The sequence below is a fragment of the Nomascus leucogenys genome, chromosome 15, assembly GCF_006542625.1.
Source record: "Nomascus leucogenys isolate Asia chromosome 15, Asia_NLE_v1, whole genome shotgun sequence".
Lineage (NCBI taxonomy): Eukaryota > Metazoa > Chordata > Mammalia > Primates > Hylobatidae > Nomascus > Nomascus leucogenys.
This window is the reverse complement of record NC_044395.1, coordinates 91,800,598-91,814,089: the sequence shown is the minus strand read 5'-3', so window position 1 is coordinate 91,814,089 and position 13,492 is coordinate 91,800,598. Positions and strand designations below refer to the sequence as shown.

Genomic DNA, 13,492 nt, shown 5'->3' with positions numbered 1-13,492 from the left:
AAACACAAGTAAATTTTCCCTGAGTTCTGTAAGCTGCTTCAGCAAATCAATTGAGCCTAAAGAAGGAAACATGGGAACCCAGATTTACAGCCAGTCAGTCAGAGGCACAACCCGGGGCTTGCATCTCACACCTAACATCTTATGGGAGTCTTATGGAAATGAATCCTTAACCCTTATGGATTTGACACTGACTCCAGGTAAACAGTATCAGAACTGAATTATAGGACACCCAATTGGTGTCCACTGGAGAACTGCTTGGCATGTGGGGAGAAAACCATGCACAATCCTACAGTCAGAAGTACTGTATTGAGTGGTGTGTGAGTAGGGAAAACACTTTGGCTTTTTCCCATCTCAAAACAACTATATACAACAATATGTACATATAATTGCATAACATATACAATAATAAACAGATAAAACCATATATCCAAAATATAATTTTCCCATTTTTAAATGTTTTGATGGATAATAATAGTTAAATTAGTATAATGTCATTATTCTGTATTTTTATATGGCCCTGCACGATTCTTTAAATGCATCTTCTACATAATTTCTACTGATGATGATAAATTATAATAAGGCATCACATGCAAGACACTGGCTAAATGCTTTATATTCATTCTTTCATTTAGTCTTTATGAAACCCTTGAGGTAGGTATTAGTGTGTTGATTTTTGCAGATAAGGAAACTGAGTCTAAGAGAGGTAAGTCATTCTTCCTAGGTCACACATATCATAAATGGTACAAGTGAAGCCCAAAGCCATGACTTTTAATTACTGTGCTATATATACAGCCTCCCTATAAAACCACATTCTAGAATTTATATACTGTACATAACATTTATTACATCAGATACCAGTACTGCCATATCCACAGCACCTGGAAACAGTTCCTAGAAAAACAGTATGTACTAACCCTAACAAATGCTGAGTGAATGGATGAATGAATTACTAAAGACATCCTCACATTGTTTCAATCCTCATAAACAGATTCGAATATATACATTTAACTAATTTGAAAAGCATAATTCTCAAAAAAATATTCTGGATTACCTTAGGGATTGTAAGAATTATATTTTGTATTTTTAAATGTTTTGAGAGCCAGGCGTAGTAGCTCACGCCTGTAATCCCAGCACTTTGGGAGGCAGAGGCAGGCGGATCATCTGAGGTCAGGAGTTGCAGACCAGCCTGGCGAACATGGTGAAACCCCGTCTCTACTAAAACTTAGCCAGGCATGGTGGCATGTGCCTGTAATCTCAGCTATTGGGGTTAGCTGAAGCAGGAAAATTGCTTGAACTGGAGAGGTGGAGGTTGCAATGAGCCGAGATAACATCACTGTACTCTAGCCCAGGCGACAGAGCAAGACTCCGTCTCAAAAAACAAAAAAACTTGAGATAACCAAAAAGTAATGAATGGCTAGTTTAAGTTGCTTCAGGGAAAAAGATATGTCTTTTCCAGACACTTATCCCAAATACCGCACCAATAACAATGCTCAATTTACAGTCAATTTCAAAATCTTAACAGAATGAGAAGAGACTTTACATTCCATTAATGAGTTTAAGAATCTATTTGATCTTTAATTGTAGATAACATGGACACAACAACATTAATTGTATTTGTGACACAGAAACTAATTCAGGCACACATATGTAATACAAATTATTATAATTATTAAGAATATGTGAATTTGAAAATAAGGGAAAAATCAGTCAAAACACAAATAACCTTAACCAGTAAAAGGGGATTCGTGAGCTAAAAATTTATGATTTACTTGAAGTCAAATTTTAATGATGTTTCATGTCTCAAGAGGTATGGTTTCATGTATACCTTACAAGTAATAGTTACTACTTTTAATCATATAAAACCCATACAACACCAGAATGCACTAATCAGACTTCTTATAAAACATACCCAAATGTACTAATCAGACTTCTTACAAAACATTTTGGTTGAAAGTATACTATGTAATGTTCTATAATAAGATTTACTCTTTGGGAGTGGGTGAAGGGATTAATCTCTCTTTAAAAATCTTTACTGATTCAGTTCATTAAAGGCCAAATAAAACATTAAGATGTTTTTAGAGCCAAAAATAATGCCTCAAGAAATCTATAGCAACAGAAAGCAGATCCATGGTTGCCCAGGGAAGAATGAGAAGCATAAAGGAACTTTCTGCAATGAAAATGTTCTATATCTTGATATGGTGTTGATTATACACATACATGTAGTCAAGACTCACTGAGATGTACTAAAATAGGTACACTTTATTGTATATAAATTATACCTCAATAAAGTTTATTTTTTAAATGCCTAAAAGAAATACATCCTACTAAGAAACATAATAAAGTTCGAGTTATTTTATAAAAATAAAAGAAAAAGTAAAACAACTATCACTCTAGTTTCTAGAACTCCAAAAATTTAACAAAAGTGCGATATTAATCCCTTCAGAAAGGACTAGACAAAAATGTTTTCCTGTCTTTGTATTTTGGCGTAACTGAAAATAACATACACCAAATCATAAGGAAATTCTAAATGTGAATATATTTTAAAACAAAACTTTCACTTTTCCCATGTTAATGTTTGCTTAATAATACTGGCTGAAAATGATTTTTGGTCTGTAAGTTCGTTGCATGTTACTCGATTTTGAATATTTATTATGTATCTTTGTTCTACTTTTCTGTGCTCATCTTCCATATCCTCAATCTGTCTTTCTTTAGTTTTTGACATTCTATGATTCTTTTAGCTAGATTCTTTCAGTTTCTGAAACGCTATAATTCTTTTAAGCTAGCCTATGTGATAAATATAATAATGCCCTAAATCATCTCTTCATAGATTTCCTATCAGCTAGGTAAGTCAGATGATACTTAGAAAGTTATTTTAAGATTTCTTTCAGCCAGGCACAGTGGCTCATGCCCATAATCCCAGCATGTTGGGAGGCTGAGGTGGGTGGATCACCTGAGGTCAGGAGGTCAAGACCAGCTTGGCTAACATGGTGAAACTCTGTCTCTACTAAAAATACAAAAAAAGAAAAATTAGCTGAGTGTGGTAGCGGGTGCCCGTAATCCCAGCTACTTGGGAGACTGAGGGAGAAGAATCGCTTGAACCCGGGAAGCAGAGGTTGCAGTGAGACTAGATCACACCACTGCACTCCAGCCTGGGCGACGGGGTGAGACTCTGTCTCAAAAGAAAAAAAAAAAAAAAGATTTCTTTCTTTCACTGTCTGTAAAAGGAAACCGTGGAGCATTTATACTCAGATTTTCTAACTTAAAAGCATTATCAACGATGACATTTTAAACAAACCATAAAGGGGATATTTTTCATCTTAAAAACATGGCAAATGAGAGACAGATTACCACTGCAGTCTCAATTAATTGTTCTGTTTAAATTGCATCCATTATGAGTCAACAAACCAATCTTGGGTTGCCAAAAGTTACTTACAGTATGTTAAATTAAGAAAAAAATTCTCAGACTTGGTGGGTCAGCGAGAGCAGCAGTCCCCAACCTTTTTGGCACCAGGGACCAGTTTTGTGGAAAACAATTTTTCCATGGATGGGGGTGTAGGGAGTATGGTTTCAGAATGAAACCGTTCCACCTCAGATCATCAGGCATTAATTAGATTCTCATAAGGAATGTGCGACCCACATCCCTCACATGCACAGTTCACAATGGGGTTTGTGCTCCTATGAGAACACAATGCCACAGCGGATATGGCAGGACGCAGAGCTCAGGTGGTAACACTTGCACACTGGCTCCGCACCACCTGCTGCATGGCCTGGTTCCTAACTGGCCACAGACCAGTACTGGTTCGCAGCACGGGGATTGGGGACCCCTGAGCTAGAGGACAAATGAAAATATAATAAGAGAAAAAAACAAAAACAAAAACAAATGAACAAATACCAGAGCTGGCTTTAGAGAGTAACATAGTATAAGCATCTCATTTTTACAGATGAAGAAACTCAAATCCATGGAGTTTATGCATGTTAAGACACACCTTAGTTGTCCCAGCACAATTTTACTGGAAATGGCGAAGATAAAAGAAAATGAACTTCTTAAGATATTTTTACATTCCTCAGGAATTGGGGAAGTAAATGTCATTAACTAATAATCAGGCATGGTAAGAACTCAGGTTCCACAACACCACACTGCCACCTTTCACACTTTTCACCAAGTTTCTAGTGTAATTTCCTTCCCTCCCTCTAGAGCTCACGCTTAACTTTCACTAGTCTGTACCTTTAACATAAATACTACCTTTTCTCTAAAGATATAATCTATTATTGCTGCATTTATGTGATAGGAATATTAAAAAAAAAACCACTGGAACGGTAACTGACTGCCTGGTTTTTTTTAATACAGTTTTCAAAGTATATGTAAAGTGTGTCATAATTTCTTGCTGCTAGTCAGTATGTTACTTAATCTCTGAGCCTTGGTTTACCCATCTATATATTAGGAATAATAATGATATTGCACTTTGCAGAGTTAAATAATTCACATGAAGCGATTACAAGAGTATCTGATACGCAGTGCTACATGTTAGCTAAAGTTATTCATTTAAAATGCTATTCCTGCCACTTTTATCACGAAAAAGAATTGTTTATAATAGAGTCTCTCTATGACATAACTATTTATTGTTACATATCATGCATTCTATATATTAATAATACCTAGATGACAGCTAAACAGTTAACTATGGTAACAGAAATTATAATGTGGACAACAAGACAAGTTATATCTTCCAGATTTTTACTTACAACACTCCTAGATTTTTTCACAAAATTTCTCTTAATGCCTAAGTACCTTTCCTGTAATCAAGATCATTTTTGCTTTGTAATGTACTCAAAAGACCTATTTAAAAAATTGTTCTTCACTCCCTTCTTTTCCAATGTGGTAATTTTCTTCTGACTATAGTACAGGTACCCTTTCTACTTTCTTTTTCAAGACATAAAAGTGGATTACATAACTAGCTTAAAGCTAATCTATATATAACCATTTCTAATCAAATGAGACCCTCTGAATGCCCACGTAAGTATTAAGTGGTATTTTACACCCTTCCAACATTAACAGCAAGACCCTCCTGCACACTCCTGACTCAAATTACATGGATTTTCTTTAAGATTATAGAACATATTATAACAGAAGCATATAATTTTCCAACACAATAACTCTTTTCCAACTGAAAAGTATCCTGTAATATTATCAGCATCAATGGGAAAAGACCCCCAGTTCTCAATTTGAGAAAGCTTTTGAGATGAAGCTGTCTCTTAAGTAAACAACAATTTTCACATGCATAACTGCAAAAAATATGGGAATAACATAACTACTCATTCTGGACCCTAGACCATTTCAAAGCAATGGATTACTATTCAAACTGTTTTTAACAGAAAACTAAAAAAAATTTTAAAAATCAATTCACAATTGATTTACTAATAAGTAAAGTCCCTATTAATAAAACAGTGCTGAAAAATGTTGGTTCAATTACTCCTATTTTTATATAGTAAATTATTACACAGCAGGCCAATATGTATGTCTATAATATGTAATATGTATGGTATGTAAATAATGTCTTTAAAGCTAATTCTGCACTTTACGTATATATGTATCTCTAAAGCATTCTAAAATATCTCAATTGTAAGAATTTTTTCAGAATCAGGACCCTAAGCAATACATTTACAAAAATTGAAATAAAGAAACAGTATTTACTAAATCAATATGTATTGTAAACTCAGCAGCCTATGATTTAGCAATATTTTATCTAAACAAATAATTGTGTAGGAGGTGTTAAATTCAAAGTCTTCTGAACTTAGAAAAGTACACGTAATACATGTGCTTTTTTACAAAATTAGATACAAAATGCTGTTAGTCAAATGTAATTTTATTCTCCAACTGTTTTGTGACATTGTTGAAAAACATAGACTAACAAAATGTGATACTTCTAATTGGGAAACAAGAATACGAACTTCAAAAGCCTGTTTTTGTTTTTAAAAATCTGATAAACATTATAAATAATATGCTTTTCCCTTATAATTTTCGCCTTAAATCTACTGGAAAGTCTAAACTTATGCAAAAAGAGTAAGAAAACTAAATTTCACTTCATAAGCCATAAAAAAATCTAGATCCTTTCAAAATTACAAGAAAGTAGTAATTATGTCTGACCTTCCATAGTACTTAATTAACTGTGCATAAATGAGGTGTTCTATGGAAATCCAGAAAAAACAAAAATTATGCCTTTAAACAACAGTAAACCCTTTTAGATGGCAATTATGAGAAGTGTGATATAATGGGAGAGAATCTAGAGTCAGGGGATACATGATCAAGCCTAGATCATAACCCTTACTAATTCTGTGTTTCTGACAAACCACTTAACTGTAACTAAGCCTTCATTTTCTCAAGTACAAATATAGGGGTAACAAAGCCTATCTTACAGAAGATAAAACCAGATGTGAAAGCATTTGTAAACTGGTAAGTACAATACACGTGCTACTAATTATACACTTACTACTCTATACTTCCTAGCCTTCTTAAACAGAATTAACTGAACATAACTCATGGCCATAATTACGATTATAAATTATTGCGCTAAACTGTAATATAAGGACCACTGATACATCAACCAAGGCAAAAGAAGGGCAAAATGCTATGAGATGGTGTATTAATCCATTTTCGCACTGCAGATAAAGATATACCTGGGACTGAGCAATTTATAAAGAAAAACAGGTTTAATGGTTCGAAGTTCCACATGGCTGAAGAGGCCTTGCAATCATGGCAGAAGGCGAAAAGCATGTCTTACATGGCAGCAGGCAAGAGAGAATGAGAGCCAAGCGAAAGGGGAAACCCCTTATAAAATCATCAAATCTTGTGAGACTTATTCACTACCATGAGGAGAACAATATGGGGGAACCCCCCCTGCCACCCCATGATTTAATGATCTCCCACCGGGTCCCTCCCACAACACATGGGAACTATGGGAGCTACAATTCAAGATGAGATTTGGGTGGGGACACAGCCAAACCATATCAGATGTATTGTCTCTTGTTGCCTGCTGCCAGGTTGTTAGCAGAGACTTCTTGCTCCCATAGTATACATAGCTAGCTACAAGGAGCCTTCCCAGAATAATGCTAGTTGAAATTCTCTCTCCTGTAATTTGCTGCTTCACTTCATCTCTCACCCTTCTCAACAGATAACTTTGTCTTCTACTTCACAGAGAATAAAAAGAAAGTACCAAATGAGAGCTCATCAACTTTCTGCTACCAAACCTACAAACAAACCGGCTATCGTGACCATCTTTTCTTCCTTCCTTCCTTCCTGTAACAATGAAGACGGGTCCCTCCTGTCTCTTACCTAAAGCTAATGCTTCTACCTATGATTGAGATCCTATCTCTCTCTGCTTTTGTTAATTATTCAAACTCTCCTATAACTTCAATCTCAAGCTTTTCCGTGGCTACTTCCCATACAATGTAAACATGTTCAAGTCTCTCTCATCTTCTAAAAGAAAAGCAGGGGAAAAAATTTCAATCTTTTATTACAGTCCACCTACCCTAATTCTCCTTATCTAACAGCTATACCTCCCCTGTCCTAGAGAAGTACCATGAAATGTACTACAGACATGGCAGGGAGCTGGGGAGGCACGATTACAACTAAGATCATTTTGAAACAATGAGTGAGAATCAGGTGAGGCAGTGGATGGGCAGAGTGCAAATGCAAAGGCATATGGCTACAGAAGGGTATCTGGCCTCTAAAGGGAAAAGAAAATAGTTCAGGGCTTCCACTAAATGGCAAATGAATTAGAGATAGGGTCTTGCTCTGCCACCCAGGCTGGAGTGCAGTGGCACAATCATATCTCACTGCAGCCTTGAACTCCTGGGCTCAAGCAATCCTCCTGCTTCAGCCTCACGAGTAGCTAGGATTACAAGTATGAGCCAGAGCAACTGGCTCACACTTTCATCCCTCTGAAAATTCCTTAATAGTAACAGCAAAGGAATAATAATTTTTTTAAAAAAAGGCATAAATGTGTAAAAACAAACAGGAGAGAAGAGAAAAAAACAGGCAAAAGAACAGGAGAGAAGAGAAAAGACAGGCAAAAGACACCAAAATTTGAAGAGACAGAAAATTCATCAATAAATGATAACAAGTTCAGTGTACTTACAAAAACTGAAACCTAAGTCTTAAGTGAAAGAGACAAAGAAGTGAGTTCATTCACACAGAGGCAGGAGAAATTGAGGAATGGAAGGCACTAAGTACCTTTGAGAGGAGTTGAGGGGCAAAACTAAACAAGAGAAAGACTGGTTAAGACTTAAAAAATGGTTAGACCTCCACCTCTCTTCCTCACTATAAAGCCAGAAATCACAATTCATTTTATGGAGCTGGGATAACTATGATAATAAATTTAGACATAAACATTACGAGAAAAGAAAATTACAGACAAATATACAGCATGAAATTAAACATAAAAATCCATGACAAAATAATAGCAACTAGAATCCCTCAATGTATAAATATAATAATGCTTCATGATAAGTGGTTTGTTTATCCTAGGAATGAGAAGTGGGTTTAACTTAAGAAAAATCTATGTGATTCACCACATTAACAAATTAAATGAGAAAATCAATAAATGCAAAAATTCAATAGGTGCGAAAAAAAGGATCTAAAAAATTTAAATATCTACTTACCATAAAAACTCTTAGCAAAGTATTAATTGGAAGAATTTCCCCAAGCTGATAAAGGGCATCTTTAAAAACATACAGCTAACAGTATACTTATTGGTAAAATATTGAAGGTTTTCCTCCTAAAATCAGGAACAAGGCAAGGATACCTGCTCTTAACACTTCAACTGAACATTTTAATAGAAGCAACCAGCTAGTGCCTTAAGGCAAGAAAAGGAAATAAAAGACATACAGATTGGTAAGACAGAATTAAAACTCTCGTTATTTGCAAATGACATAATTGTGTTGGCAGAAAATTCTAAGAAATCGACAAAAATAGCTATGAAAATTAAAAAGCAAATTTACCTAGATTGTAGGATAAAAGACCAGTATATAAAAATAAGCTATAATTTTATATACTATCAATCAACAACTGAAAAATGAAATATTTTTTAAAATACCATTTATAATGGAACCAAAAACCAAATAACTAGAAATAAATTCAAGAAAAGATATGTAAGACCTCTACACTGAAAATTATAAAACACTGACGGAGAAATGAAAGATGGCTTAAGTAAGGAGAAGGATACATGTTCATGGATTCAAAGACTCAATATTATTAAGATGCCCAGTCTACCAAAGTGGGTATCTATTATTGCAATCCCAGTTTAAAACTCAAGCAAGATTTTTTCGGTAGACATTTACAAGCTGATTCTAAAATTTCTGTGGAAATATAAGCAAACTAGAATAACCAAAATAAACTGGAAAAGAAGGATAATATTAGAGAACTAACTTTACAATGACTTTGAGACTGACTATAAATCTACAGTAATCAAGATGGAGGTTATTAGTAAAAGGATAAACAAATATATAAAACAGAATAGAGCCAGTAATAGACCCATATTGCCAAGACAGTCCAATGGAGAAAAAAGTTTTCAACAAATGATGCTGGAACAACTGAATATCTATACTGAAGAAAAATAAAAACATGACCTCACATCTCATGCTATACACAGAAATCATAAGTCTAAAGGTAAAAGCAAATGACCACTTTCTAGAAGAAAACATCGAAAAATATTCTCATAACCTTAGAGAAGATGGAAAGTATTACTATAAAAACACACATTTGATAAATTCTATTTTGTCAAAACAAAAAACTCTGCATCAAAAGACACCATTAAGAAAATGACCTGGTAAATCACAGACTAGGAGAAAATATATACAACATATATACAGAATCAAGAATATATTTAATTTAAAAAAACACTTCATAAAAGAAAATTATACAAATGGCCAATTATCACATTAAAAAGAGCTCAAACATTATTAGTCATCAGAGAAATTTTAAAAAAGCAACAACCCCACAATGGGGTATGACTAGACACTGTAAAGTAGTCCAGTGATTCTCATGGGATGTGGCAATTTTGACATGCAGGCGGCATTTTTGGTTGTTACTGGCATCTAGGATCCTGCCACACATCTTACAAAGCACAGGACAGCCGAAATAACAAAGAATTATCCTGCCCAAAATGTCAATGGTGGCAAAATTGCAAAAACTCCAATAGCCAAAATGAAAGAGACCAATAACATCAAATATCAGCAAAGATGTAGAGCAACCAGAACTCTCTGATACATTGTTAGCGCATACGTGAAATGATTTATCTACTTTACTGTTTGACAGATACTACATATTATGTGCAGACTGCTTCTCAGTGGCCAATTAAAGGCTAGCATGGCCTACAAGAACCAGAATGATCCAGTCTACTTTTCCAGGCTCATTTCCCAATTAACTGAGTGAGGTACAAGGATGGTTTAATATTGGGATATTTTTCAATAAAGTCTACTTGATTCTGCTGACAGAAACTTTAAAAATTCTGGGGCAAAAGGCACCTTAAGGTCATTTAGTCCAACATACTACCTAAAGTAAGAATATTAGTACAATCCTGATGATGAAACAGTTACTGTCTCTCACAATGAACATTAATAGTTTTGGCAAAACAACATTGATGTAACTGGTATAAACTAAAGAGACAACAAATTCTATATAAATAATGGTTCTTTACTCTTTATAAACTGAGTTAACTGGGCTTCAGTATAGAATTACAGACATTGGCTTAAGAAGCATCACAATACAGATTGAAAAAATGAATATAAAAGTTCAGAAAGATATATTTACAAATACTACAATTCATTTAAAAAAAAAAGAGTCGGCCAGGTGCAGTGGCTCATGCCTGTAATACCAGGACTTTGGGAGGCCAAGGCAGGAGGATCACTTGAGGTCAGGTGTTTGAGACCAGCCTGACCAGTATGATGAAACACTGTCTCTACTAAAAATATAACAATTAGCCAGGCATAGTGGCATGCGCCTTAATCCCAGCTACTTGGGAGGCTGACACAGGAGAATCCTTTGAACCTGGGAGGCGGAGGTTGCAGTGTGCCGAGATCGCGCCATTGCACCCCAGCCTGGGCAACAAGAGTGAAACTCCATCTCAAAAAAAAAAAAAAAAAGTCAACTGATAATTAGTGTATAAATGGTCTAAATCAGCATTACCCCATAGAAATATAATGTAAGTATAAATGCTGGCTACATATGCAATGTTAAAAAAGTAAAATGCAAGAGAAACAAACTTTGATATGTGCAAATACATGCATGCATATTATGTATATAAAACACAAAATAGCCAGTAACCCAAAATATTATCATTTCAATATATAATCCACATAAAAACTGTTTGATTATTAACTACAAAGAATTATCAGACAGGGAGTTTAACTGTGATAAGTTTATTAAAGGATATAGTAGAAACAGTGGACAATATGTATAGAAAGATGAGAAAGAGATGGAAACTTTAAAAAAAGAGCCAGTAGAAATGCTAGATATGAAAATTAGATAAGAGATCAAGAATTCTTTTAAGAAGTTTATCAGCAGATGGACACAGTAGAGGAAAAATAAAACCAGTGAACTTTAATCAACATAATCAACATAAAAATTGTTAAATTATTTTAACTCTTTTTAAATACTGTCTTTAAAATCCATTGTATATTTTACCCTTACAGTCCATCTCAAGTCAGGCTAGCCACATTTCAAGTGCTTAACAGCCACATGTGGCTAGTGGCTACTGTTGTTTATTATGTAACAACGCTTCTAAATATTTTACATGGATTATTTCATTTAATCCTCCCTTGGCACATATAAGAAAAAGTAACTTGTCCAAATTCTCACAGATAGAGATGGACTCAAGATTCTAACTCAAGCAGCCTGACTCAGATCTCCTGCTCCTAACCATGCTTTCCCACCTCAAATCAAGTTTTTCTGCAATATTACTGAAACGTTCAATTAAATCAAATTAATACCTGGATTCCTGCCACTGGTATCCTATTTTCTGGAAACCTAAATCTGTGGTTTCATATAAAAATTGATTTTTTCCCCTCATGATTTAAAATCTGAAAGAAAAGACTTACCATTAGTATGAGTTTTTGATATTTTTGTTTTAGGTCTGATATATTTGCAGATGGGTCTGCCCCCAGGATGCTGTACCAATCCTTTTTTGGCATCTGCTCAACCGCCATCGTCCATGGAACCAGAAGTGAGCCTTCTCAGATTAGCTGAATAGAAATATTAATGACAATTCATCACAGTTTGCCATGTATCGAAGAAAAAATTAAGTACTGCTTTTGTAAATTCTTTAATATTTAGTAGAGTAAATCATTATAATGCAAACCTGAGGAAGCATAGATTTTCATTTAAAATGCCCCAAGAATTCCACGTATAAGTGTACTGACAAGTAAGGAAAACGTGTTAGGTATTTCACGATATATATTTATACTTTAATTAATGAATATACAACAGCATTAAAAAAAAAGAATTTTATAATGAACCGGGTGGTGTTTGAACCTCTAAGAAGGTATTTCTGCTAGTCTTATGATAAAACTGGCACGCAAGTAAGCACTCACTAAACACGCTGGAGGAGCTTAATGAATATTTACAAAATGAACGAATAAAAACAAAGCAAAACAGAACACCAAAGAATTAAAATAAATTTGGGGGCATTCCTTCTGAATGTTTCTCGTTTGCTTTTCCTCCAGATTGTCTGGAGAGCATGATATGAGAAATAACGTCAGCACCAGCTGATAGAGCACAAGAGTCCCGTGTTATTGGAGAGGCGCTGAGACCTCGCAAAGACAGAGTGAAACTCTCTACGCGAGGATGCCCCAGTCTTCCACGCTCCAGAAGAGAGACCCTACCAGGAGCCCCAGAAATCAGGCAACCTCTTCCCACAGCTATATACACTTAACGAAACAGCCGGGGCCTCCTCAAGCTCGGGACTTGGGAATCTTCTCCATTCACAGTCGGCTTTACCCACCCAGCCATTGGCAGGCACCCTCTCCGCGCTTTATAGGACATCAGACCTACCTAACTTCACATAGGCGCTGCTGCCCACTCCTCGCCTGCTGTCGGCCAGAACTCCGGACCGGCTTCTCCTTCCGCCGGAAGTCACTGCTCCGACGTGTTCGCGTTTCTGGTCGAGCTGTTGTGGCCGTGGCACCGCTCAGAAGCGACGCTCCGCCCACCCCGACGCGGTCGCTATGGTAACCGGTCACCGATTCTATGGAGTGGCGTTTACTACCAGTAAGTTCCCGAACTGTGAAGAAAGGCGTCTTTGGCTTCGCTCTAAGTCTGTCTTGTCTGGGCCCCGCGACTGTCGCTTCTCTCCTCCTTCTCAGCGAGCACCCCCTCGCCATCCCAGGCTTTCCCCGCCTTCTTCAAAGCTTCCTCCGTTTACCGTACCCTGAGCTACTCTCAATCTTTTCGGTTGGTGCTTGAACTCTGGGGTGAGAGAGGGGTGCGGGGGCAAGGATG

General features: G+C 35.9%; 1 protein-coding gene across 1 annotated transcript in view; it reads right to left on the bottom strand.

The window, feature by feature from the left end:
- The window catches only part of DNAJC24 (DnaJ heat shock protein family (Hsp40) member C24), a 63,290-nt gene extending 50,161 nt beyond the window's left edge, over window positions 1-13,129 (bottom strand). Inside the window, exons 1-2 of the mRNA XM_003254367.3 lie at window positions 13,046-13,129; window positions 12,094-12,237 (exon numbers count right to left, since the gene is read on the bottom strand). Of these exons, the coding sequence (XP_003254415.1) occupies window positions 12,094-12,201 (108 nt within the window). The 5' untranslated portion in view covers window positions 12,202-12,237; window positions 13,046-13,129. The remainder of the gene's footprint in view (window positions 1-12,093; window positions 12,238-13,045) is intronic.
- Between the last annotated feature and the right edge of the window lie 363 nt (window positions 13,130-13,492).